The following is a 26,873-nucleotide window of genomic DNA, read 5'->3' on the forward strand; positions in this document are numbered from 1 at the left end:
TACAGCCATACCAGTGGATTGTCCAACACCACCTGTGCTGTGAACCTTATTATATTATATAACCATATTTAACAATCTAATATTCTGTATCCCATTTGATACTAGATTGTTCACAATATATAATATTAGACAACATGTAAACATTCAAATAATTCTCAAATAAACTGGCCAAAAATAAATGTACATACTTCAAATAAATATTTTAAGTATACACTAACATTAAAAACATTTAAAATTCCAGTGATCTCAAATTTGGACATGCACACATCAAATAACATGTAAATACTCAAGATCATCGAATACATTTCACATTCGCACTCTTAAACACTTTAATCCCTTTTAATAAAGGTTTCGTTCAACTTGACGGCCCGACAACACAGCTTAATCCCTTAATCCCTTAGCTAACTCATCAAACTGGAACGAGTTACATTACGTTCACAGTTACTATTATACAGCAAACCACAAAATCATTTAACCTTTTATTTATTCACATAAATCCACGTAAACCATAATTATAGCACAAAATTATACTTTATTCATTTAATTACATCACGAAATTACCAGTCGCTACAGTTTATCCAACATTTTGCTATTTTATCGTGTACCTTAATACACACTTATCAGCCTCATGTTACATTTATCTATAAACAAATTGAAAAAAGGCCTCAAATTTCATTATTTTGAGACAAATGGGCCTGAATCTCAAATATGGCCCCAAATGTCATTTCAAAACGGAATTTCGGGTGTCGTTACTTGTTTTTAACTAAAACGTTAATTCGTGCTTCGTTATTTATTTTTTAATTTTTTAAAGGTTAAAAACGTTACTTGGGATCACGTCTAGTGGGATGCAAAACGTAGCTTCTAGTTTTGTTTTTTTCTTTTTTTTTTTAATTTTTAAAGTTGCATAACGCTACTTAAGACCTTGTTTTTAACAAAATATTGCCTAAACGCTACATAGGTTAGCGTTTTTTTATCTTTTTTTTTTAAAAAAAAATTCCCCAAATTGTTAGATAATGTAATGTTTTCAAACTCAAAACTTTATTCTGATAGGTGTTTTGTTCGTATTTTATTTATATCTATAAATATTTTAATATTTTTAAAACTCAAATTGAAAATTAATGAATCCTAAAATATTAAAAACGGTTAATAATTAATTTTATTGGGTTTCAAAAGCATTAAATTAATTTTTTTAAAATTCAAGTGTGGGTCCAAATTCAACAATTTTTAATATTTTAGGATTCACTAATCCGCTTTTGGATTTTAGAAATATTAAAAAAGTAAATAAAATCAAGTCTAATTTAACAATTTTCAATATTTAAGGTTCATTAATCCCCTTTTGGATTTTAGAAATTTAAAAATAAATAAATTAATAAAACGTACAGAGGTTTAAGGCCTTTAGACCCTAAACCCTAATTTCCCTATGAACCAAACATTAATTATTAATTGTTTTAATATTTTAGGGTTCAATATTTCTCAATTTGAGTTTTAAAAATATTATAATATTTATAGATTTGAATAAAATATCCGTTAGAATAAGGCGTTAAACTTGAAAACATAACATTATCTAAAATTTTTGGTATAAAAAAGGAAAGCAAAACAAGAGTACAAATTACGTTTTACTTCCAAAACCAAACACCAAACATGAGAATGCGTTTTGCATAAAAAAATAAAAGAGAAAAAAAAACTCAATCTCAAATAACCTTGTGAAAGAATGTTAAAAATACCCACTTTCACAATATCAGTAATCAAAATACCAATATCCGAGAGGGATTACTAATTTTACCGATTCGTCATCCATATTGTAAAATGCGTATTACACACCAACCAAATCTCCCCTTGTACGGCTCTTTTCTTCCGATAAACCCAATGAACCTCGCCACTCTCTTATTTAAACACAAACAATTCAAAACCAAGTTAATTACAATATGATTCGATGGTGAATTTAATGGTTTTTGGTTAGGATAAAGTTGGAAAAAGAGAAAACTATGTTTATACTTTATATACTTAATCATGTATATGTCGGAGTTGTATCAATCGATCTCTCTACCTGTGCTCCTGAAGAAGAAGATGGAAAGAATATAATTATTCTAAAGGATACGCATTCCTAATATGAGTATCTTTAGAGACCCCAATGACAAATGCGTATCACATATATTTGTTACCCCAGCTTATGTTTGCATATCTAATTTTTCAAATAAATTTAATTGTCATTACCCTAACTATTTATGCGTATTAGTTAGCTAACTTCTCATCACCAACCGGTGCTTGCATATTAGCGGGTACCCTACTACCATTTGCGTATTCGATCCGTTATTTTCAACCACCTCCGCTAAAACTCGTTATTATCACCATTCCTGTATGAAAAAATGGTATTATTCTCCTTCATTCGAGCCATCTAAACATGAGCAGAGATAGCGTTTATGGTTTTAAAAAATAAAAATAATAAAAATTCAAAACGCATCTGCGTTTTTGTAATTTTAGAAAAACAAAAACCGAGACTTTTGAGTGTCATTTAGGGCCATCTTTTCAGTGAATGACATTGAATGACATTGAGGACTATTCTCCCTCAAATGATGACATTTGTGGTCAACACCCAACAAATTCTGCTAAAAAGCATAAAAAGTATTTACTAATATACAAATTATTAATATTATACATTTTTTTACAAATGTTCATAAAAACTCGCTGACTTTTATCAAAATAGAAGTCCCTAAAATTCTATAAATGTAACCTCAAAACTTGAATCTCAAAAAGAAACTTGGAAAATACACAGATACAATGAACTATAACCGAGTGCAGTTACTATACATGTATTTTATATATACTCACTGAAGATAAGATAACAAACTAATTACAAAATGGTGTTTATATGAAGTGCTTTCAGCAGGGATGTAGCCATCTGCTTGACCAAAACTTGGCCACCAGAACTCTGCCCATCTCGGCGTTCCTCAATCAAATTCTGAAGTTTTTGAGGCAAGTCATTCTCTACAATCATTTGCTTTGGACGTGGATGGTGCTCATACACGGCCTGATATATTATTAATATTTGGATGTAAGAGAAAAATTTCCAGCTTTACTACAAATGTAATGTCAGGTGATAACATAAACATGTACATGCGTTGAGCCTTTTTAGTTTGATGCTAATAACAAAATCTGTAATTTGGTCAGCAAATAGCACTCTAGCTTGATGCTAATAACACAATTTGTGATTTGGTCAGCAAGCAGTGTACTCGTGAGCTACTATAGAGTACCGAGACAATGGAGATTAGATCTTCTTTTAAGTTAGTTAAAGTGGATTTCTAAAACAATTTTTCAGATTAATAAAATACTGATATTTTGGACTTTTTTTTTAACTGAGAGCGGAGGAAAATCATGGGGTTACACTACCCAAAACCCATGATCGATGAACCAGATTGAAGATATAATTGTATTGCATACTAAATTAACAAGGCTCTAATAAAAAGGAAAAGCTCGCATGATAGAAAAACCTTTAACAAAGTATGCTGAGGTAAAACTGAAACTGAAAACATATAAACACTGGAACTTCTAACCTTAATAAGCTTGAGCAAATTGAGCCGAGTAATAGCATCCTGGTGTTCAAGCCTTGAAATTAGTAACGGTGTCAAGCCATTGACAGCCAAAGTAGTATTTATACGGGGTGATTTCCTGGAAAAAGAAGGAAAAAAAGAGTGTAAAATGTCCATAATAAACTTAAAATGCTTTTATAAACAAACGAAAGTAAACTTTATGGAAACCCATAGATATCCTGATATGCATATAAATTCATGTCCAATTAATTAATAATATTTGTTTGATATAGCAAAAGATACCAATCCTCTGGCTTCAACAGTGAGGTGTCATTTTCGCATCCAACAAATGTGGAATTATGAGTACTACACATTATGTGTTCTCTCCGTCTCTCACGTCTTGGCCACTTTTCCATGTTCATTACATCTCAAACTTTTTACCAAATTACAACATCGATGAATAAGATATGGAAAGCAACTCATTTTTTCCTCACATGGATATACTGACAGGCTGAAATGGACTTACGTAATGATTTTCAAGAATGGCTCCAATATATGCAAAAAATGTTGTTCTGGACAGCGCTGAAAAAAGTTGACCATTTTCTGAACAGCCTCTTTTTTTAATAAAGATTGCTCCACTTTCTTAGTGTCATTGTCATGAGCCAGGCACACGGCAATAGAATCTAATGCTGTTACCGACCAAAGCTCATCATCAAGTAGGCTTAGGTACACATCTAAACCCCCATGAGCTCCTAACTGCTCCCTTGAGTTACGTGATGCATGGGCCATATCGCAAAGCAGTGGCAATGCATATTGCTTCAACGGAGACGCTGACATGATAAAATACATCAGGTGTGGGATGATCCCATTTTCTGCTGCTTGTTCTTGCCTCCTTTTATTTATCTTGCAGAGATTGAATAGAGCATGGAGTACCTTCAGCAAACAAAATCATTCTCAAAGTTGAGCGCGGTATTTTATACTGTTACAAACTGTGAATATATGACATCGGTGATATGAATAAATGAAGATTGAACAAGAAATGAGTTGCAGAAACTGCAAGTATATATATGTATATAAAATCTTCACTACTGCCTATAACAAGATAACAGGAAGGGTTTGCCAGAAAGTATATATATATAGTCATCTGCCTGTAGGCAGCTTGTTACATGTATAAGCATCTATCTCTATTCTACTAGTGAGTCATCTAGCTGTAAGTTTAGGAAGTAACTTCATAAGCTTTCCTATATATATAGAGGCTTCGTTCTCTATACAGGTAAAGCGTGGAACATGCATCTTCTAATGAACTCCCTCCGTCCCACAATCGTAGTCTCTTTTAAGAGATCTTTTTTTCCCATAATACATGTCTACGCAAATCTATTGACACTTTTCCAAAATTACCCACCTTGAAAATTGTGTAACAATTAATGAGGGGTTAATAAAGGTCTACATTCATGCATTTATGATGGGTAAGTGAAAATGTATCATTAAAATAATACTTTCTTAATAAGCGTAAAAAATTGAAAAGGGACTAGTGTAAGAGCCTTAGGCTGGATTTCATTTTGGGATCGAGATTCACCTGGCGGCGACACGGACTAGTCGCCAGGCGGCGACAAGGATTGGGCGCCAGGTGGCGACACAGACTCGTCGCCAGGCGGCAACACAGACTTGAGCTGTTGTGTTTATGTGGGATTGCTGGTTGGTCTAAATGTGGGAGACACCGAGCTGGGAGCTAAGTTGGGAGTCCAAATGGCTAAGGCATGGTCAGAATTGTAGGCACATGTGTGGCACATGGGGGCTCAGATATAAATGCATTATATATATATATGCATAAGTGCTGGATTATGCACTAGTGGGTTGCTGGAATAACTACCTTGCAGTTGGGGCTCAAGAAATTGGTGGGAAAATTCGAATTGAGGGAATTTGAAATGTTGGAACTGCTTGTAACTGCTAGCAGTTGGGGCTGCTGGGCCTGTTGGTGCTGTTGGGGCTGCTGGGGGCCGCGACCAGGCACTCTTATATATACATAGGCATTGTGAGAATGTAATCTATTCAGAGAAATGAATGTAGGCTTGTATGCACAAAACATGTATCCATATGTTAGGTAGTAGGGAAAAGTCTGTAAACATATATTGGGTTGTATTATTATGCTAGGAAGTAGTACAAGTCTGTAAGCATAATCGAGTTGTATCCTTATATTGTTGGTCAATAGAAGGTTGACATTCAGGCTCGTAATCTGTCGTGTCTTACATTTGCTTGGTAATTAGACACACTTGCACACACGATTGGTTCCTGTTGTGCGTTGGTTCAGAATCATATCCGCCGTGCTTGGGTTTGCTGGTGTTGTCGGGGCTACTGGGGGCTGCTGGGCGACAACCTCTCGGAAGGCTGGCTGCTTGGGCGCCTAGGTCGGCGACTGAGTAGGCCGCACGGATCAGAGATTTCAAGGTTGAAAATCTGACCCTGTGACAAGTGGTATCAGAGTTGCGTTGATCAGTTCGGGATTTGACATGATGGTTGGATCATGTGGGAGCAAAGTTGATTTTGTTGGGTTTCAAAAAGTGTTGGGCGAGTCCATGGTCAGAAATTTGGTGTCATTGATAAGGATATGCAGGGCCATGAAGTATGATCTGGGTGACTTTAAAGATGCTCTTGGAGATCAGTTTGACGCCATAGAGAGAAGGTTTGAGGAGATCTCTTTTCGAGTTGGGATGTTGGCTGATCGTTGGTTAAGTAAAGTAGAACGAGTTGAGTTTTACTTGGAGTTATCAAGGCGGGATGCTGGAGACATTTTGTTGGGTGATGATGGAGATCACTCTGGGCTTGAAACTTCTGTTCAAGGTGGGGAAAGTGCAAGGATTGCACTGGTGGAGGCGCATCTGATTTTTGAGCCAGTCATGGCGATTGTGGCGCAGCGTGGGGGGGTTGGCGTCAAGGTTCAGCGACGGGGGCTGGACTATGTTACAGATTTGGTGACAAGTGTTGGAAACACTAACCACGGGTATGTGGTGTGCAGGTCGGTGGTGGCTGATTTGTTTATGACGATTGGCGTGTATCATGGGTATATGATTCTTCCGGGTACAGGTCTTGTTAAGGAAGAGCGTTGATCATGGGTTTTGGTTATGTTGGCTTTTGGATAATTAGCATTGATGGGCTATGTTAGCCTATGGTCGCTCATATGGATTGAAGTAACTGGGGGGAAACATGATCATGGTTGGAACATGTTCATGTTGTGAGATGGCTGAGTTCCTATTGGTTTGACAAGGGTGAGAAGAAAATGCATAAGTTGAGGGTTGTCCAAGTGTTGGTCGGCGACATGGTTTGTGGGATCAGATTATTGTTGGCGACGCATCTCTACAAGGCAGCAAGCTTAGTGTTTTTCTGAAAGGGGGCCTAAGTCAACGTCTCTAAGGGTGGGAGACGCTGCTGGAACTTAAGTCAGGATGGTATTGGATGTCTAGGTGACTGAGCGACTACACATGGTCATCTGAATTTTGGTGACTAAAGGGGAGAATGATGCAGGATCTTTATATTCAGCGCTTTGAACTCTTATACAGAATAGCTCAAAGTAAATAATGGAACACTAAATGAAGATGAACAAAATTATATGGAAAGAGAGAGAGAGAATAACTAGACCTCACACCTAGATTACTTATGTCTCACACCCAAGAAAATTAATAAACTTAATTCATTCAACTCTGCCTTAACAAATAGAGTACAAGAATTTATAGTAATCTTTGGAACATTCTAGCTAGATAACATTTAATGTAGGGGACTTTCAAACTCCTAAGAGACTTCTAGACTTGTTTGACTCTGTTAAGACTTTATGACTCCTTACAATGAACTTAATTATTTTCTGGAACCTTCTTCTGCCTTCTTGCATATATTTTTCCATACCTCCTTGAATTTGCATCAGAGAAACTTTGAAGGTTAATTTAATCAATTGGTGATAGCTAATTGGGTTTGGCAGTGGCAGGAACCGTAGACGGATTTGCAGCCTTGGTTCATAGGCGTTGCTTTCGCTACTAGCAGAGACGGACTTCTCAGAGTTGTTGCTGATTTGATGAGCACATCAAACTCAGGAGGTGTGAGAGGGTTTGTAAGACCCTTAGGATGGATTTCATTTTGGGATCGAGATTCACCTAGCGGCGACAAGGATTGGGAGGCGGCAACACAGACTTGAGCTGCTAGACTTGAGCTGCTGTGTTTATGTGGGATTGCTGGTTGGTCTAAATGTGGGCGACACCGAGCTGGGAGCTAAGTTGGGAGTCCAAATGGCTAAGGCATGGTCAGAATTGTAGGCACATGTGTGGCACATGGGGGCTCAGATATATATGCATTAAATATATATGCATAAGTGCTGGATTATGCACTAGTGGGTTGCTGGAATAACTACCTTGCAGTTGGGGCTCAAGGAATTGGTGGGAAAATTCGAATTGAGGGAATTTGAAATGCTGGAACTGCTTGTAACTGCTAGCAGTTGGGGTTGCTGGACCCGTTGGTGCTATTGGGGCTGCTGGGGGCCGCGACCAGGCACTCTTATATATAGATAAGCATTGTGAGAATGTAATCTATTCAAAGAAATGCATGTAGGCTTGTATGCACAAAACATGTATCCATATGTTAGGCAGTAGGGAAAAGTCTGTAAACATATGTTGGGTTGTATTATTATGCTAGGTAGTAGTACAAGTCTGTAAACATAATCGAGTTGTATCCTTATATTGTTGGTCAATAGAAGGTTGGGCATTCAGGCTCGTAATCTGTTGTGTCTTACATTTGCTTGGTAATTAGACACACTTGCACACACGATTGGTTCCTGTTGTGCGTTGGTTCAATATCATATCCGCTGTGCTTGGGTTTGCTGGTGTTGTCGGGGCTGCTGGGCGACAACCTCTCGGAAGGCTGACTGCTTGGGCGCCTAGGTCGGCGACTGAGTAGGCCGCACGGATCAGAGATTTCAAGGTTGAAAATCTGACCCCGTGACAACTAGTATTGTGGGACAGAGGGAGTAATACATAAGCTGTACACATATATAAGTGTGAAAGGTTTACCTCATGGTGAATTTGAGACACGAGAGGACCTTCCCTGAAGTCAAGGTTTGGGATTAGAAATTTTATTGCATCTGCTCGCTGAAGATTCTCCAAGCAGTGTGGGTCAGTAGAAAGATGATTAACGCACTTCAATAACTATAACAATTAAAAGGTGTGAGAAACGAGGAGTTTGAACAAGTGAGGCTTAATTTAAAGCTAATAATTTGCGTACCTTCAAAAGAACAGCAGGTTCTATCTTATTGAACATCAGAAAAAGACGAGTGAGCAAGCTTTGACTACACATGTAAGACTTCACAGTCGTGTCAGATCCAGCAAACTCAAGTAGAAGGTCTGCTACTTTCTCTACGTATTCCCAAGTAACGTCAGCACTCCAAGGTGGACCCATGTGCGAAAGTAATCCGGAAGAAGCTGCACTCCCTGGCCTGGCATTTGAAATCCCGGAATCTGACAGGACACTGGAAGCTATCTGCGAAGCAAGTCCAGATGTAGAAGCAGTGGTTCCGTCATTAGATGATGGCAGTCCTACATTCTTATTTGCAATTTTTGGTGGACTTTTGACTGTAGATTCAAGGTTTGTATGTTCTCTTCCACGTCCTGTAACCTCTGTAAAGTGATTAAAATAAGAATTAAAATGTCATCTACAAGCGTGCACTATGTACCTCATCAAATCGAGAAAAAGAATCATGTTCAGGCAGAGAACATGCTCCAGCAGAACAGTAGACTCCCAAGGATAGAGATACATGAGAACTAAATATGCAATTATTGGAATGACACAAGGGCGAGGAATGCTAAACAATACTCTACACACCTGAAAAGTCAGCAATCAAAGGATCGGGACCTTTTGAAACACCATCAGTCAATGTTTGAGTTCTTTCAATTGAAATTCTATGTGCAGTTCTTGAAGGATCACTTCTTTCATTCATCATACTATGTGCGAGTTTGTCGAAAGAGCATGAATCATGTAATTTTCTAGTGTCGTGACCTTCTATAGAGGCTGTGCTTGATCGAGGTTTATCACTATCCAGGGGAAAAGATCTGGAGTTGGAAGAATGAGAAACTGAAGCTTGTGAAGAGTCACGAGTTCCAGACGACAATGAATCATCAACTCCATGCTTATCAGATCCATAAGGTGGTGCCACACTTTGACCAAAAGTAAGGTTTCCTGGATCCAGTTGACCAGACCGCGCCCGTAAATTTATACCATCAACCGGAAACACGCCTCCACCAGATACCAAAGCCAACCGAGTTGCCTCGTTCAAGCTATAAAGAGTGTTTGTAAGCCTCGGTAGTATCCCATTCTTTGCAGCTATCCGACAAAAATCATTCCTAGGGGACCGGTGAAGTTTCAGTACCTTCCAAATTCCATCAATTGCTAGATGAACCATTTCCCTGTAACTCATGAATTCTTAAATTTAAAATTAAATTAATTACAGGTACAAAGATGAATCGTAAAACCTACTAGGGTATGTGCATCTGAACTGGCATATACAGAATTTCAAAGCAGATGATAAACTGCTCAGACATCACATGCTGATACAATAATAGGTCATATCTGAAACACCATACCAGCACATCTAAAACATCAGATAACATGAAGAGATGATTATGGTATTACTGAAATATCAGGTGCTTTCACCATGCCATTGACTACACAAGCCGTATTCTTCTTGACATGAATTTTTTTTTAATACTTGGTCCAAGAGGATATGCAAAACATGCATCCCAATACCCATTCAACTAGACCTACAAGTCTTGTTATATTAATGTGTATCATTTGAGTGTCACTTGCGCAAACATGGCAACACTGAGACTTGAACCCTCGACCTCCTGTTTACTTAGAGTAAAGGGTATCCAATAGGTTGCTATGCTAGGCATTACTATGCTAATAGCTGGTCCTGAAAGTAATAGCCTCTCCTAAGCGAAGTGACCCTTTCAAATTGTTGTGGCATGCAAGGGAGATCAACTGCCAGGTTCAAGTATCAAATTAACAGAATAGTACCGTCTTATCAACAGCAACATGATTTTTTTTTAATTTCAGACTAGTTTTTCTTGTAGGAAGTAGCATCTTTAAGGGACCACATGTTCTTGCATCACTTATTATCATGCCAGTCACACATCCTGAATACCCTCGAATAATTTTTTTTCAGTACTTTATATCAAGTCAAAGCTATCTTTTCCCTATCTCATTTGATAAACTTCAGCTGTAACCAACTCTTTCCAGGCAGTATGATCTGTGCTGGAAAGACAATATATATAAAATATTGGAAAGAATAATGAATCTGGCTGAGGTTTTGAGAAAATAGTGACAATTGACCCTTCTTTTAATTTCTGTATCTTTCCTCCTAAAAGATAGTTTAAACCGGGATTCTACTTACAAGACTGCTAGACCATGTAATGCCAGGTGTAACACACAATGTCAACAAATTTCGTATCACCCCCCCCCCCCCCAATACACACACAAACAAACGTATGCATAAATTTCTGAACTTGTGATACATAAGAATTAATATACCCTGCAGCAACTTCTTGCATACATTTAATTCCAAAGCTACATGAAGGAAAGACTAAAGCTTCATGAAATATTTGGCATGTCAAAGTATAACCGGCTCACTTAAACCACAGACAAAAACCAACCTGTATTTTGCATAATCAGCTTCGAGAAAACCCACAAGTATTGGAATTCCACGACAAGCAATAAACATGTGTAAAGTCAAGGAACTGCATGGAGAAGTCACTGAAGTCAGCCTCTATTCATGTACCTTTAATTAAATACAGATTTCCGCTGGAAGCAGGAATATACTAAATACCTTGACTGATACAACTGCTGTAAAAAGTAAGCTGCTTCCATTCGAATTTCACGAGGATGATCAGGTTCAGCAAAGCTCATTACGACTGGAACCTGTGATGAAAACAAAATTTTCACCAGTTGATACTTATATTTCTACTGAAGCAATACAAGAATAATCTCATCAGACTATTGCTAATTCAATTCGACGATCAGAAAACCCATCTCCAACATACTACTGCATTGTTCTAGTAGACTAAAGATCCGAGTCCCTGTATATAATGTATATTCAGGACAAACTTATCACAAATAAAACTGCATTCTTATGCCACTCTATCAAATTAAGGAGACTGAAAGCGCAAAATGAACACAAAACTTACAAACCCAACAAGACACGCATTTTCCAGATAATCAGTGTTATCCTTGATTATCTGATTTAAAACTTGAAGCACCGCACACATAACCTATAAAGAGCAAGTACCAAAGGTGTAAATTACTATAGAAGTTTAAAAAGATGATAATAATTGATGTCTACATACACCAATTCTGGGATTCTCAAGCAACTCCATTAAAGGGAGTAAACCATGCTGAGTAATGAATACATATTTTTGCTCAGGGCGTTGGTGAAAGAAAGCAGTTATCTTCTGGCAAGCAGATACAACCATATCTTCTGGTTCATTGGGCCTCAATGTTGACACTAATTTGCTAAATTCCACAGCCTACAGGTAAAGTATCAGTTAGTCTGGTGTACAAACCCGTGCATTAAATGTAAAGCTCAGCAAGAAATAAGCTGGGAATCCTTTAACAAACTGGGCCACAGCTCTAAGGTCAGAAACATCAACATCCATAGCCATTGAACAATATTTAATCATTTCAATTGTAGTGACACCCAAAATGATAAATTTATTTTCCAGTACGAGTAGCAGAAACAATTACAATTACAGTCATATTAAGGCTGCAGGATTGTCCAAAGATGTCTTGCATCTTGTTATTTGTCAAAATCAGCATTGATTCAGAGAGGAGAGACCAGGGAAAGATAGCTAGTCGGTTTTCTTTTCACCGGAAATAAGCATTGGAAAGGAAGTACCTGTAGGTGAAATAAATTATCTGCAGGCATATTGTCATCAAAGCCCTGATATTTCAACAAAAAAAAACAATCAGGCATAATTTCAACTTCAAGCAACAGATCGCCATTCCATCATTTCTTTTAGTAACTACAGAAATAAATGAACTCGAACCATTTGGCACAGTAACAAATTCACCAAAATACCGATCTTACCAAACCATCAGTACCAGGAGCATCTTCCTTTAAAACACCCATCACTATACGGAGCAAGTCGCCACCACTTGCTCGGCCCAAATCATTTTCCATTCGCTTTTTTGCAATTGCGGCCCTTAACCTTGTTGCCAAGACATTTCTCCCTTCATCTGCAGGAAAGGCATTGCCTTGATTCACATTTGAAGTGGATGCAGATGTTGAGGCTTCAGCTGCCTGATCCTCCAGAGTTTTATCCAATGGACGGAACAAGTCTTCCAACGAAGCATCACCGGGAGTATCACTAAATTTACTCAGCTCATTACCTCCAGCGGCTATTGATGCCTTTGGTGCCTTCACATATCGGTCATATATTTAGTTTATTAACTGAAAGGAGAAAACACTATGATGGCTGCCTTATTCATGTGTGAGTGAGTAATAGGAGGCAGTAAGCTCTGTGTAGTGTCACAGGCCATTCTATTCTAAAACTATCTTGCAAAGTATCTGGGTCACAGTTGAGAAAAAGCCTAATCAAATGATACAAGAGACTTATCTACAATTTAGATATAATATCTAAAAAATACTGCTAGATCTCCCACCCATCTTTCTCTACTTCAATTTAACATGATAAACATACAGATTAATAGCACCCAGAGCAGTAGGAATATATGGCTGCTATATATTTTTCTGTTGAAAGTGAATAAATTTGTCTTACTATATAGAAATAATAGAATACACACACACACACATACACACATATAGATGTAGTAGAAACACACAAAAATTACGCTAATAAAGCTACAAGGTGGGTTCATTATGAAAGAGTCTGGCAAGTAGAAAGTAGTTTGCATTACTATATAGTTGATCTCAATGTTTTGAGTATCAAGCAGCAACTACTCATCATATTTACCTTTATAAGATTGTGATCTCGGCTATTTGGTGCTGAAGTGGAAGACCCATGTTCAACATGAGAACTTCCTTTCACTTCAGTTTTTCTGGCAACAGTATATTTCTTCCTGGAATTAGGTGACCCTAGCTCACCATTAATTGGAACCTTCTCCTGATTATGTGACTGAGATGGCTCTTGAAGCTCTGCTGATGCAGTAGCCACCTCAGAGTTAAAATTAGATTTTATGGGCAACTTCTCTTGGATTGGTAATGTAGAGACTTGATCAGACAAAATCTCATCTTCATGAGTAGCAGCTCTTTTCTCAACAAGATCATGTTTGGCACTGCTATCTTCACTATAATCATCAATTTTGGCAATAGCCTCTCGAGATAACAAATCTGTTTTGCTGTCCTGAATATAGAAGAGTCAACAAAATAAAAATTTGAATATCTTGCTATGAAAGCATGATCTTCTCTAATCAAAGCAACATACATGAGACAACTACGAAAGATAAAGAAAAACCCTTCTTTGATGGATATCACTAAGATCCAGAGATAGCATTTCCCATAATTCTATGACATATTAAAAAGACATTAATGTCAGACAAGCATTAGATAATGCAATGGAAGAGAACAAACAACTCTACGAATTGCTGAGAAAATGAGTATACATCTCTTAGGCCATCTCTAAATGCTTTTATTGATTAAAAAAAGCATTACATAATAACTCTGATAAGTGCGACATGAATCATATTATAAATTACACTTCATGAACTTCGGAATCCAATTGATTTTTAGAGTAAGTGCATTTATATAATTCTTTTTGCATTTCATAATTTAAGATCAAGGATAATTCATGAAATACTTATTATGATGACAAAGGTGGATGGAAGTCAACATATAGTAAGAGCAAATCATAAGAAATATACATTCCAAAGTTAGGAAACACGTACTTTAGCTTTCAGGGTGTTGGAGTCTTCAACTATTCCGTGATCATCTCCATTCATTGTCTCGGCAGTGAAAGCACCTTCTTCCTCAAGTCTGTAAAACATATGAGCAACCATGCTTATAATAAAAACTCTATGTTATTCATCTCTAAGACCAGTGATATAACACACTTTCGTTCTAAAGCTGCACAATACAAATCCTAATTTGCAATAATTCAAATCTCTTGCCTTGTCAATTTATGATGCAAATTCAAGGAGGTATGGAAAAATATATGCAAGAAGGCAGAAGAAGGTTCCAGAAAATAATTAAGTTCATTGTAAGGAGTCATAAAGTCTTAACAGAGTCAAACAAGTCTAGAAGTCTCTTAGGAGTTTGAAAGTCCCCTACATTAAATGTTATCTAGCTAGAATGTTCCAAAGATTACTATAAATTCTTGTACTCTATTTGTTAAGGCAGAGTTGAATGAATTAAGTTTATTAATTTCCTTGGGTGTGAGACCTAAGTAATCTAGGTGTGAGGCCTAGTTATTCTCTCTCTCTTTCCATATAATTTTGTTCATCTTCATTTAGTGTTCCATTATTTACTTTGAGCTATTCTGTATAAGAGTTCAAAGCGCTGAATATAAAGATCCTGCATCAGATTGGTATCAGAGCAAGGCAGCGCTATGACGACACGCACGGGACGTTCATTCCGAGGCCGACTTACAGATGTTGAACGAGATCAGGTGCTGATACAAATGATGGAAAGTCTTAATGTTTTAAATCAACGGATTGAAAACATTGATGCCAGAGTTAAGCAGATTGAAACAAAGTCAAATCCAACTGTGGATTCTCCTGAAGGAGAGTCTTCTGGTGCTAACAATGGCGGAAACGAACAGCCAAATGAAGAAGAAAATGCAAGGCGGGAACCACTGAATAATGGACTTCCATGGATGCAGCAGCCACTCATGTTTAATGTGCCAGGAAACTTCAACAGAGGCCCGTATGCCCCTTATGACACAGCTGGTGATATCACAAAGAAGGTGAGAATTGATGTACCAGACTTTGACGGAAGATTTAATGCAACAAACTTTGTCGATTGGATTTCTGCAATTGAAGAATATTTTGACTGGTACGACATGTCTGAGGAGCGACGTGTGAGGTTTGCCAAAATGAAATTGGTTAATCTTGCAAAGGTCTGGTGGAATGGTGTTGAAGCAGACATGCGGAGATTGGGGCTACCTCCAATAGTGACCTGGCAGGAGATGAAGGCAAGGCTGCGGGAAAAATACATGCCTCAAAATTACGAAGATAAGCTCTGTGAACAGCTTGTAAATTTGAAGCAAGGAACGATGACGGTAGCAGAGTATATGCAAAAGTTCGATGAATTAAAAACAAGAAGTCAGATTGTTGAAGATCCGCGCCATAGCTTGGCAAGATTTAAATCTGGTCTCAGATTTGAAATCAGAAAGGAAATGCTGAGATACACTCCGTATAGCGTGGAAAATGCTTTCCAAATTGCACTTGACTTGGAGGAATATTTGAATATGACTCTTAAAGGTTCTGCTCAAATGAAAGAGGCAGTAACGAGAAAGTTTAATGTCACCAGCCCTGTATCGAAGCCACAATACACTACAAATAAGAAAGAAGGAGGGAGAGGAAAGGGTGTGGACAATAGTGATCGGTGTTTCAGATGTGAAGGCAAGGGACATAAAGCTTATCAATGTCCCACCAGGAACAATCTGCATATTGGTATTTCAGAAAAAGAGCCAAAAGAAAATGAAATGGCTGAAAACGAAGATGGTGAAGAAACTCCGCAATTCAATGCTGATGACTTGGCTGATTCTGACGAGAACTCTTTGAATATGGTTGTTCGACGCATACTTGCTGCTCCAAAAGTTAAGGAAGCGGATTGGAGGACTACTACAATATTTCAAACACTAGTAACTTGTAAAAATGAGTTACTTAAGCTGGTGATTGATAGCGGAAGCTGCATGAATGTAATTTCAGCCTCGGCAGTCGAACGACTAAAACTTCCTACAGAGCCACATCCTCAGCCCTATCATGTTGCTTGGATCGATAATACATCCATTCCGGTAAGTAAACGCTGCCTAGTTCCAATAACGTGTGGTCGTTACAAAGATTCTATTCATTGTGATGTTGTTCCTATGAATGTGACACACATTTTACTTGGACGTCCATGGTTATTCGATTATGATGTATATCATTGTGGCAAGGAGAATACCTTTCATTTTTTCTCGGAAGGTAATAAAATTACACTTTATCCTAAAAGTTCCGAGGAACTGAAGAAAATGAAGAAAATCAGGCCAAAAGCTTCAGAAACTACAACAGATCAGAAGTTACTCGACTCAAATTCTGCAGTTAATAAATCTGATCAGCCATTTAAACGGGAAAAAAGGTCCTACAGTTTCTAACAAAGAAGAAGTTCTTGCGCGAAAGCAATGAAACTGGAGTTATCTATGGAATGGTGATCAAGCGAGTAAATCAGAATGAGGACTCAACAACAAAGAAATTACCGGATGAAATTAAAACATTGTTGCAAGACTTCTCTGATATTGCTCCCGACGAATTACCTGATGCTTTACCTCCGATGCGCGAGATACAACATGCAATTGATCTTGTCCCAGGAGCTCAACTTCCGAATCTTCCAGCCTACCGAATGAATCCCTCTGAACATGCTGAACTAAGGAAGCAGGTGGAAGAACTCTTGTCAAAAGGATTCATTAGAGAAAGCCTAAGTCCATGTGCTGTGCCGGCTCTTTTAACACCAAAGAAGGATGGAAGTTGGCGCATGTGTATAGATAGCCGTGCAATTAACAAAATTACTGTTAAGTATCGTTTTCCGATACCACGGCTCGATGACTTGCTTGATATGATGACAGGTGCTACAATATTTACAAAGGTGGATCTAAGAAGTGGCTACCATCAAATCCGGATTCGGCCCGGAGATGAATGGAAGACTGCATTTAAAACCAAAGATGGCCTTTATGAATGGCTGGTCTTGCCATTTGGGTTATGTAATATACTACCTACGAGAAAGAATTTTATGCATAAGCACTTCGATATTGGCGTCACTATCTTATTCATAAAGAGTTTGTGCTATATTCTGATCATGAAGCTCTTAAGCATCTTCACAGTCAAAAGAAGCTAAAGCAGAAGCATGGGAAGTGGATAGAGTTCTTGCAAGAGTATGCTTTTGTTATAAAACATAAGGCTGGGGTGGATAATAAAGCAGCCGATGCTCTTAGTCGGGTAATTTATGTTATGAATACATTATCTATCAAGGTGGTGGGTTTTGAAAGGCTTAAGGAGGACTATCTATCATGTAAAGATTTTCAAGAGCTTTATTCTAGCATGACTACCGGACAACAGGTTCATTCTACTTTCTCTTTACGAGATGGTTATTTATTCAAAGGGCATCGTCTTTGTCTACCATCTACTTCAGTTCGTGAACAAATTATTTGGGAATTACATGGCCGTGGTCATTTTGGAAGGGACAAAACAGTTGCCATGGTTGAAGAAATATTTTTTTGGCCACGTTTAAAACATGATGTGGCTGTTGCTGTTTCTCAGTGTCGCATTTGTCAAATGGCCAATGGAACAAAGAATAATTCAGGATTATATATGCCTCTTCCGACTCCTCACAAGCCTTGGCAAGACTTAAGCATGGATTTCATACTTGGCTTACCAAAAACAACTCGAGGACATGACTCAATCTTCGTGGTTGTAGACCGATTCTCAAAGATGGCGCATTTTATCCCTTGTTCAAAGACACTAGACGCAGTCCACATCGCAAAGTTATTTTTTAAGGAGGTTGTTCGACTTCACGGGCTGCCAAAGACTATAGTGTCAGACCGGGATGTGAAATTTACAAGTTATTTTTGGCGAACCTTGTGGAAATTAATGAATACACAATTGAAATTTTCTTCTGCCTATCACCCTCAAACAGACGGGCAGACAGAAGTTGTTAATAGGAGTTTGGGGAATTTACTACGTTGTTTGGTTGAAGATAAACTTACAACTTGGGATCAGATTTGGGCAATGGCCGAGTTCGAATACAACAGTTCTGTCAATCGAACTACTGGCCGCAGTCCTTTTGAGATTGTGTTAGGTATCCAACCTAAGAAACCAATTGATTTAGCCCCTTTACCTATATCTGGCCGTCATAGTGCAGATGCAGAAGCTTTTGCTGAACATATTCAGCAAATTCATGCCGATGTTCGTCACAAAATTTCTGCCAGTAATGCTAAATACAAAACTCAAGCAGATTTGCATCGTAAAAATACTGAATTTAAGGTCGGAGATCAGGTTATGGTGCGCATCCGACCTGAACGTTTTCCAAATAGCAAGTTCAAGAAGCTGCAGTACCGACGTGTTGGACCATATACAATCAGTCATAAAATTTATTCAAATGCTTATGTTCTAGATCTTCCGGCTGACATGGGAATTAGTAATATCTTCAATATTGAAGACTTAACCATTTATCACGGACATGGTGACTCTTCAAAATCTATTGCTCCACTTCGCTTGCCACCTGCTTCAAATGTCCGTGATGAGATTGAAGATATAGTGGATACAACTATTGTTTCTACTCGAAATGGTGGTTATCAGAAATATTTGGTCAAATGGAAGGATAAACCGTGGTCTGATTGTACATGGATTTCCGATGAAGAATTTCAACGTTTAGATCTTGATCTTTATAACAAGTATCACTCGTTTAACTCGTCGGAGTCGAGTTTTTCCAAGCCGGGGAGAAATGATGCAAATTCAAGGAGGTATGGAAAAATATATGCAAGAAGGCAGAAGAAGGTTCCAGAAAATAATTAAGTTCATTATAAGGAGTCATAAAGTCTTAACAGAGTCAAACAAGTCTAGAAGTCTCTTAGGAGTTTGAAAGTCCCCTACATTAAATGTTATCTAGCTAGAATGTTCCAAAAATTGCGCTGAATATAAAGATCCTGCATCAATTTATTATAATCCCTCTTCCCAAAAATTTTCAGACCCCATATCAGAAATCCCTATCTCCCCACAACTCACTTTTAGGACCTAAATAAACAAAGAAATTATCCCTAGCAATCATGGTGCAGAATAGAAAAGTAGCACTTTAAATAGAAAGCAATACAAGAGGGCACATCGGCTATAGTGAGAACTGCGAGACCATATTTCATACATTCATATGTGAAATTGTGATTGATCAAACGAATACAATTCAACAGACAAATAACAACAGAAAACCAGTTAGCATACATCTTATCAAAATTCAACGTACTTGTACATGAACTAGATGCAATATTTCGAAAACAGATAGTAACATCCCTAACATTGAAATGCAACACAATATAGAAAATATTATAATTTAGTGAAACAATAAACCAGTGAAATCACTAAAATTTATCACATTAACTAAGAAACCAACATGCATTTAATCACGCTTCAGATAAGATATAAACAGGTAAGATCTAAAAACTAGTCTCACGAATAAATGTGGACTTGTTATTATGGTCACCTATAAATAGTGTCTATGGGAAGAGAGGGAGGGGAAGAAGGGGTATATATTATATTAGTAGCATTCTAGGAAGAACCTCCTAATAGAGAGTTAACAATAAATATATCTATCTCGTTATTAATCAAATACAAATACAGATTTCAATCAGCAAATCAAAAATGAGGTTACCCTACTTCTGTAATTTGAAGATAATGAAGAAACAATGCATGTCACATGTAATATCCCCATAATAATGTTCGTTCTTCTGTAGAGGGGCGGGAGGGAATCGGAAAGGAAGAAGAGAAAAGGGGTATGCCGTATGCATGATGTCTACCTCAATGTATCACTTTGCCGAAGTGAAGACTGTAAAACACGCCTTGAGTTTTGTATCCAAGGGTGCGAGAGCAGTGTCTTAGCATCAGGCCTCTGCCTAGCATCCTGAAACATATTGCTTGGTATATATATTTGACCAAAAAAATTCAGAGATACGCAATATAGATATTTTAACTGGCTTGATAGCAAGTTAACAAGGAATCACCGAGCTTCCAAGAATGTTAATGAAAAAGGCGGTTATTTTTAAAATAGAAATGCAATTCATGACATTACAAAGAACTGAATGGAGCAGTAAGTGAAAAATCTTAGTAATGTAATGGAGGCAGATTACTTGTGTGGCATGAACAAAATGGATCCCATAAAATAGCTCTGGTTTATCAATTAATACTCATTGCCAATTTCGAATGTAGCACATCTCACCAGATGAAGACCTTACTACTATCATATAAGTTTCATGACACAAGAATTATACAGCACAAAGGAGTCAACTGTCACAATGTGTTTAGAGATCCATACCATCTTCATACTACACAAATCAGCTCAAATTACTGCATAGGAGGAAGGGAAGAAGACCAAAAGAATTTAATGAAAAAAAAAAGAAAAAGAAGAAGACCAATAGCGTGGTAATCAGTTCCCCTATTCTTTACTTATACATGCAATTGTTTCAACTTATTCTTCATCTCCCTCTTGTAACTCCAACTTGAGAGAACCTCCTCATTTATGATAACACATAAACAACTTCTGAAAATTAAATCTGGGAGGAGAAAACATATGAATGGGAACTAATACCAGTAGTGTAGTAGTATAGTATTATGATATAAGATATAATTAAAAAAAACATAATATGCCAAGATTGTGAAATTTCATCTGCATAACCACCTTTTTAAAACACTGGAAAAGAAAATCCGTCATTGCAGGAGATAGACTGTCTGGTATTGGAGGACGCTCATCCTGAGTAAATATGAAAAGAGGTTCAGTACCCTTGCCATCCCAAGGACAGAAAATTAACAAATTTAAAACCCTTAAGAAAATGTTAAACAAGTTCATACTCAGTGTAATCAACATAAAGTACATTGTATAGTATTAAACATGTTCATCATAGGTCCGTTGTTCAATATAGGAGAATAAATGAGCTAAAATTCAGCTTGTAGAATATTCACTAACACTAGCATATCCATATTAACAGTCAGGCTACTTCGGTTTAAGTTTAGATATAATATTGACACTGAGAAGCAACTCTGCTGTAAAATCACCCTTCTCTTTCCCCATTTTTATCTCATAAACCTTTTTTTCTCCCTATGTCATTTCCACCTACCTCAGATTTTATCTTTCTCTATCTAAAATTAGGAATAACCAGGTCCCAGGCAGTATATCGATAATATAAAAGAATGAAAGAAAACAAAATAATTGTACAGTTGACAGGCTTTAGCCAAGTAACCATAAACAGAAAACTGCTTCGGCAAGTATTCTACACTACTACAGTTCATACTGTAAAATCTATTTTAGAGAACCTGTACAATCCTAAAGAGAGCTGGCATTGGCTGAAGATCATAATATGGAGGTACACATGTAAGAAGCTCAATCACAGTGCACCCAACACTCCATATATCAGATTCAGCACAAACTCCAGACATTTCAATCACCTGAAACATAAACAGTACTAAAAATTAGGATACCCATTAAGAGTAGGATAATAACACTTCCTAAACTTTTGAACCAGATACAGAATTAAAAAATATCTCCGAAAAAAGAATCCTCAGAATAAATGACTTGATTGCTTAACAGTAAAAAGGGAGACAATTCAAGTATCGACTGCGCCATTACAAGAGAAGTACCTCAGGGGCCATCCAATAAGGTGTCCCTACGACAGAATGAGTATTAACATCCGCCTCTGTCAATTTTGTTGCAACTCCAAAATCTGCTAACTTCACAAGACCCTGGAACCATATAGTAGATCAAGAAACTCTTTTGAGGAACCGGGTCTAGACTCTAGAAAGACGGATTAGTGTGCTCTTTTGCAACAATATGATGAGAGGAAACCCTGTATGCTCATTAAAAATATAGTAATTCTGAAAGAGAAAGTTATTGATGCATCACAAAAAAATGCAAATTTGAGACATATTCAATACAAAATGAAAAATAATAATATACATGACATGACATGGCCTTTCCCATCAGTGTTGCTCCACAGAAGCAACACTGGCCTTGCTCTCTCCGTGCTCTATATTAAAATAACACAAGTGTTTGTTTAAAATGTAACTTGAGTCGCACTGCTCGTGTAATTCTTCCTACAGTTATAGGAGATGGGATAGCATCCGAAAAAGGCAAAATCTATTAAAAGAGAGAATTAAGAATTTAAGAGAAATCGAGAACATATATTTGACTGGTTTCGAACTTGCAATTACCTAATAAGTCAAATCACATTCTCACATAAAATATATGCAGATGAGAGACAAATGCAGGCATGTGCTGTGTAGCATGCAATACAAGCCTCACTAAGTATAAACTTCAAATACGTACACGCTTTGCAAAAAAGTGAATAATTAGTGAAATACCTCTTTAGTTAACAATATATTAGCGCCCTTAATATCACGATGAATCACACCTTGCTCATGTAGATAAACTAATCCTTCCAAAACCTGTCCAGGAATAAAGAGTGAAGACATAAGCAGAAACACATAACAACAACAAAATGAATCATACAAACCTGAACTATGTACACAGCGACTAGAGATTCTGGAAACGGCCCAAACTTAGTTGGCTTAATAATGTTTGCAAGAGAACCATTCTCTACATACCTATACAAAAGAAAATGATAAAAACCAGGTAAAAACCAGAAAAAACTTGCAAGAACTTTTTTTTTTCTGGAAATGCTCAACTGCAGGAATATGAACCCACATACCCATGCCTCCACTGAGGCTTGGATATTCGATCGCTTCTTAGAGTAAAGTAATCAACTTTCTAAAGCCTTAGGGTGATACTAGAAGGCAATAGATGGATCATATCCAACCAAAAGGGGAATACACTAGGCTACTAAAAACATTTTGATCATGACTTCACCATGTCGTCGGTTCACACAGCTAGAGAAATACACAGTTCCGGCATACTTACTCAAGGATTATGTGGAGATGGCTTTTTGTCTTCGAAGATCCAAGATATTTTACAATGTTTTTGTGCCTCAAATTCTATGACAGAATAAAGTAAGAAAAAAATATTGGTTAGTACCTATTACAACTATACGTTGATCAAATATATGTGAAAGTGTATAGCTAGTATTGACACATTAGTCAAGAAAAGGTTGCATTGAAATGTATTACTAGATCCCATTCACTATTTGTAATTTTATTATGTGATGTTTAAACTATTTCCAGTTCCAATCTAATAATAGCCTAAAGGGTCACACACTTAAAACGATTTAAAAAGGAGAAATACATTAAAAAGTAATACTTTATATGTCAATGTGATTGATAGTATTTAAGTTACGAATTTCAATTAAGATGATAATGTCTGTGTATATATATGAATTACGAAAAACTTAATTAAAATATAATATTTTCAAAATACAGAAGGATTAAGATAGATTCTTTAACACAGGGCGTTCTTCTTGCTGCAAATCGTATGACGATTCGTAAGTAGTAATTTGGATACCTTGAGAGAAAGTTCAATGAGGTTGGCCTACATCTTTTTTTCCTTAAACTCGGACCACGTTCAGAACTAAGCCTATGAAATAACATGTTTTCGCATGTATTCTGTTTTAGAGGTTCAAAAATCTAGTTTTATATTCTAAATTCCACTGTATTCATATGCCAAAATTCCTTACAGTTGTAAAAAAAACAAGACATAATTCCAAAAACAAGAGATTTTTACTGGTCATTTATTCGGATCTTGTTACATAGTATTAATGTGACTGGAAGGCGTGCCTAAAAGACAATGTCAGCAGGTCCCTTTTAAGAAAAAAGTGATCATAGTAAATGGTCTGCCATTTGTCAACAGTGAGCTTAATGTGCATAGCCTAACTATAATCTAACCCAAAATGAGCCCTTAGATATTCCGTGAAAGTACAGATTAGTATTTCTTTCAAGTTTGTACAAGGGAAAACCAAAACCATGGGTAAATTAAAGTACAAAAATTACCTTGAGCAGATCAATTTCTTGCTGAAACATTTGTGTATCCCACCAATGATGAGAAAATCCATAAAATAATAGCAATTGGTCAGTAGACATATGATATAGACTCTGTGAATATTTTAGTAGTACATTCATCAAGTAAAATTTGCAAGAATTGAGAACAATACTCGAAACAAATGTTACCCGAACATCACATAGTACATGCATATGCGCAACCTATTATGATTAAAAAATGTATCTAGTTCTACACCAAAGGAAAATCATATTTTTGTTTCTCATTTCTTAACGAATGACTTCTTTTTAAAATTTAACATTCCTGTGGTATTATAACAATTAACAACCCAGGTTTTATAAACTTAATAAAATAGTGACTAGCATATATCTGAGTTACTTTAAGCACCTAATGTTTACAACAACGTTAGACCATTTATCAATGACAACAAGGGTGTCAAAACTGTAGATGCATAATAATTAGTGTACCAGTCATTCTCGGTTGCATTAATACATTGGTGCGCGCGCCAATGTATCTTATTAGTACATTATTAATGCACACACACACACATAAATAAAAGAAAAACTAAAAAAATATATCTTGGTGATATAGATATTATTAACCATCAAAATTGTTAAGAGGTTTTCACATTACTATTTAGGACAGACGTGCTGAAACACTTAAAGGAACTAACATTATACAAAAATGAGAAATAAGCTACATCATATCTCTCGTTTATTCCTTCTTTGTTTATAATATACTGTTATATTTACAGCAACAAATAAAAATTCAAGGACAATAAGAAATACAATACCATAATAATGTTTAGATCCTCCTGAGCTATGTTTTCTAGAGACACTTGTTTTATTGCCACAAAGTCTCCATTTTCCAAATCCAAACCCTTATATACTCGACCATAAGCTCCTTTCCCAATTTCATCGCCGAGCATCTGACATAAAAAAAACACATCAAGAAACTAGGAATTATGCATGATAACAAACATACCAAATATAATTAAAACGTAAATAAACAATCGACATACCAGTCAAATACATAATTGAAAATTTAATGAAATAAATAACTGTATGCATCTTTGTGGATACCGCAGTAGAGATTTCCATAAAACAAGATTGGCAAAATCAAACTTTTTCGATCTGAGGAGATAGTGAGACACACAGACACCTATGATAATCTTAACATAAAATCGGATGCTTCATATAAGTATTACCCTTCTTCACCTGAGTATAAAATTAATCATTACCTTTCCTATAAAAAAAGATGAATGAGATTGGACAAAAACGAAATGACAACTGGATCTTGCACTAGTATATTGTTCAATTTACATGGATTTGTCAGTTCCACAACTTATATCACTCACTGTTACTAATCAGTTCACAAAAAGAGGGAAAGAGATAGTGCGGAACTAGCAAAAGGATGTATAAACATAACAACTTTCTCACATCAAAACAACAAGCACGTTTTGCAATTTTCTAATTTACCTCATCAGTAGAAGGAATATCAAACAAAACTTACATGATTTTAGATGCAGTACATATATTAGAATATAAATACAAGTGCTACATGTAGACTAACTACATTACTAGTCCTACAACTACAAGTAAGAGGTGAGTTGCCATGCATTGCATTTATCGACATTCATACAAGGCACTACCGGATTTCACCTCACCTACTATAGTTAGTTATTTGTACTGACATCGAATCGCATTACATTAACATTTTTGACACTTTCACCGAACAATCAATCATCACCAATATACCGAAATCCTAATTAGCCACACTACCCTATTGAGAACTTTTATTCTGTTCATTAAAATCCATAAAATGAGATTTTACGAGTTTTCAACTATCAAATGTGATCATATATACAAAACAATTTACAAAAACATCAATTTATAAGAGATTCAAAGCTTAATTAATTCTACAAAAAAAATCATATGCATACATACATTATATATGCATGTAGACTTACATATTTGTTGTCAAGAGTCTTGGATTTGGGAATGGCAGTAGACTGGCGAGACATTTTGTTTGAAACCCTGGAATGCCCCTTTTACATGCAATTATTCCGGTAACGTAAAGTGATCGGACGGCCAAGTTCCGGCCAGTATTAATCTGTTGGCAGGTGGGTTCATATTCTCGTTTAGTTTCTGTTCATTTTGGGGTGAAAGACAAAAATGACAGTTTTTTAAAGTAATTTAACAGAATTTACCGATTCGCCCACGATGAACATCTTTAGCCGATTCAATACCCATTGATGCGTATTGAATCGGTTAAAGATGGCCATCGTGCATGTGAATCAGTCGATTCTGATAAATTATTTTAAAAAACTGTCATTTTTAGCCGATTCAATATGTATTTGATATTGAGGTAACATTGCATACGCATTTTACAGTGGTGTATTTGTATTCTTTTATTTTTTTTTAAATTTGTTATGCTAGTTACGCAAGTGGGGTGGGGTAAAGTTA

General features: G+C 36.6%; 1 protein-coding gene across 2 annotated transcripts; it reads right to left on the reverse strand.

The window, feature by feature from the left end:
• Window positions 1–2,601: 2,601 nt before the first annotated feature.
• LOC141724743 (MAP3K epsilon protein kinase 1-like) lies at window positions 2,602–26,665 on the reverse strand. 2 transcript variants are annotated; one of them, XM_074526989.1, is made up of 24 exons: window positions 26,378–26,665; window positions 25,202–25,336; window positions 24,402–24,422; window positions 23,380–23,453; window positions 22,976–23,066; window positions 22,824–22,907; window positions 22,104–22,205; window positions 21,780–21,911; window positions 21,148–21,219; window positions 20,270–20,373; window positions 14,457–14,544; window positions 13,526–13,915; window positions 12,640–12,969; window positions 12,448–12,492; window positions 11,900–12,079; window positions 11,741–11,824; window positions 11,383–11,474; window positions 11,210–11,293; window positions 9,384–9,964; window positions 8,787–9,178; window positions 8,576–8,710; window positions 4,054–4,460; window positions 3,552–3,666; window positions 2,602–3,028 (listed from the first exon to the last, which is right to left on the reverse strand). In XM_074526989.1, exons 1-24 carry the CDS (start codon window positions 26,429–26,431, stop codon window positions 2,852–2,854), a joined length of 3,969 nt encoding a protein of 1,322 aa, XP_074383090.1. In that variant the 5' UTR covers window positions 26,432–26,665; the 3' UTR covers window positions 2,602–2,851. The 2 variants fall into 2 exon arrangements, with proteins under 2 accessions (XP_074383090.1, XP_074383091.1); XM_074526990.1 differs by lacking the exon at window positions 11,741–11,824.
• Window positions 26,666–26,873: the final 208 nt, after the last annotated feature.

This window comes from Apium graveolens, chromosome 5 (assembly GCF_009905375.1).
Source record: "Apium graveolens cultivar Ventura chromosome 5, ASM990537v1, whole genome shotgun sequence".
NCBI lineage: Eukaryota > Viridiplantae > Streptophyta > Magnoliopsida > Apiales > Apiaceae > Apium > Apium graveolens.

Bases quoted from the DNA above. Each gene is read 5' to 3' on its own strand.
- LOC141724743 (XM_074526989.1), bottom strand. From the start codon at position 26,431: ATGTCTCGCCAGTCTACTGCCATTCCCAAATCCAAGACTCTTGACAAC. The intron at 25,337-26,377 runs GTAAGTCTACAT...TTTTTATGTCAG, and splicing joins AGACTCTTGACAACAAATAT to ATGCTCGGCGATGAAATTGG. The intron at 3,667-4,053 runs GTAAGTCCATTT...TTCTTTTTCCAG, and splicing joins CCATTCTTGAAAATCATTAC to GAAATCACCCCGTATAAATA.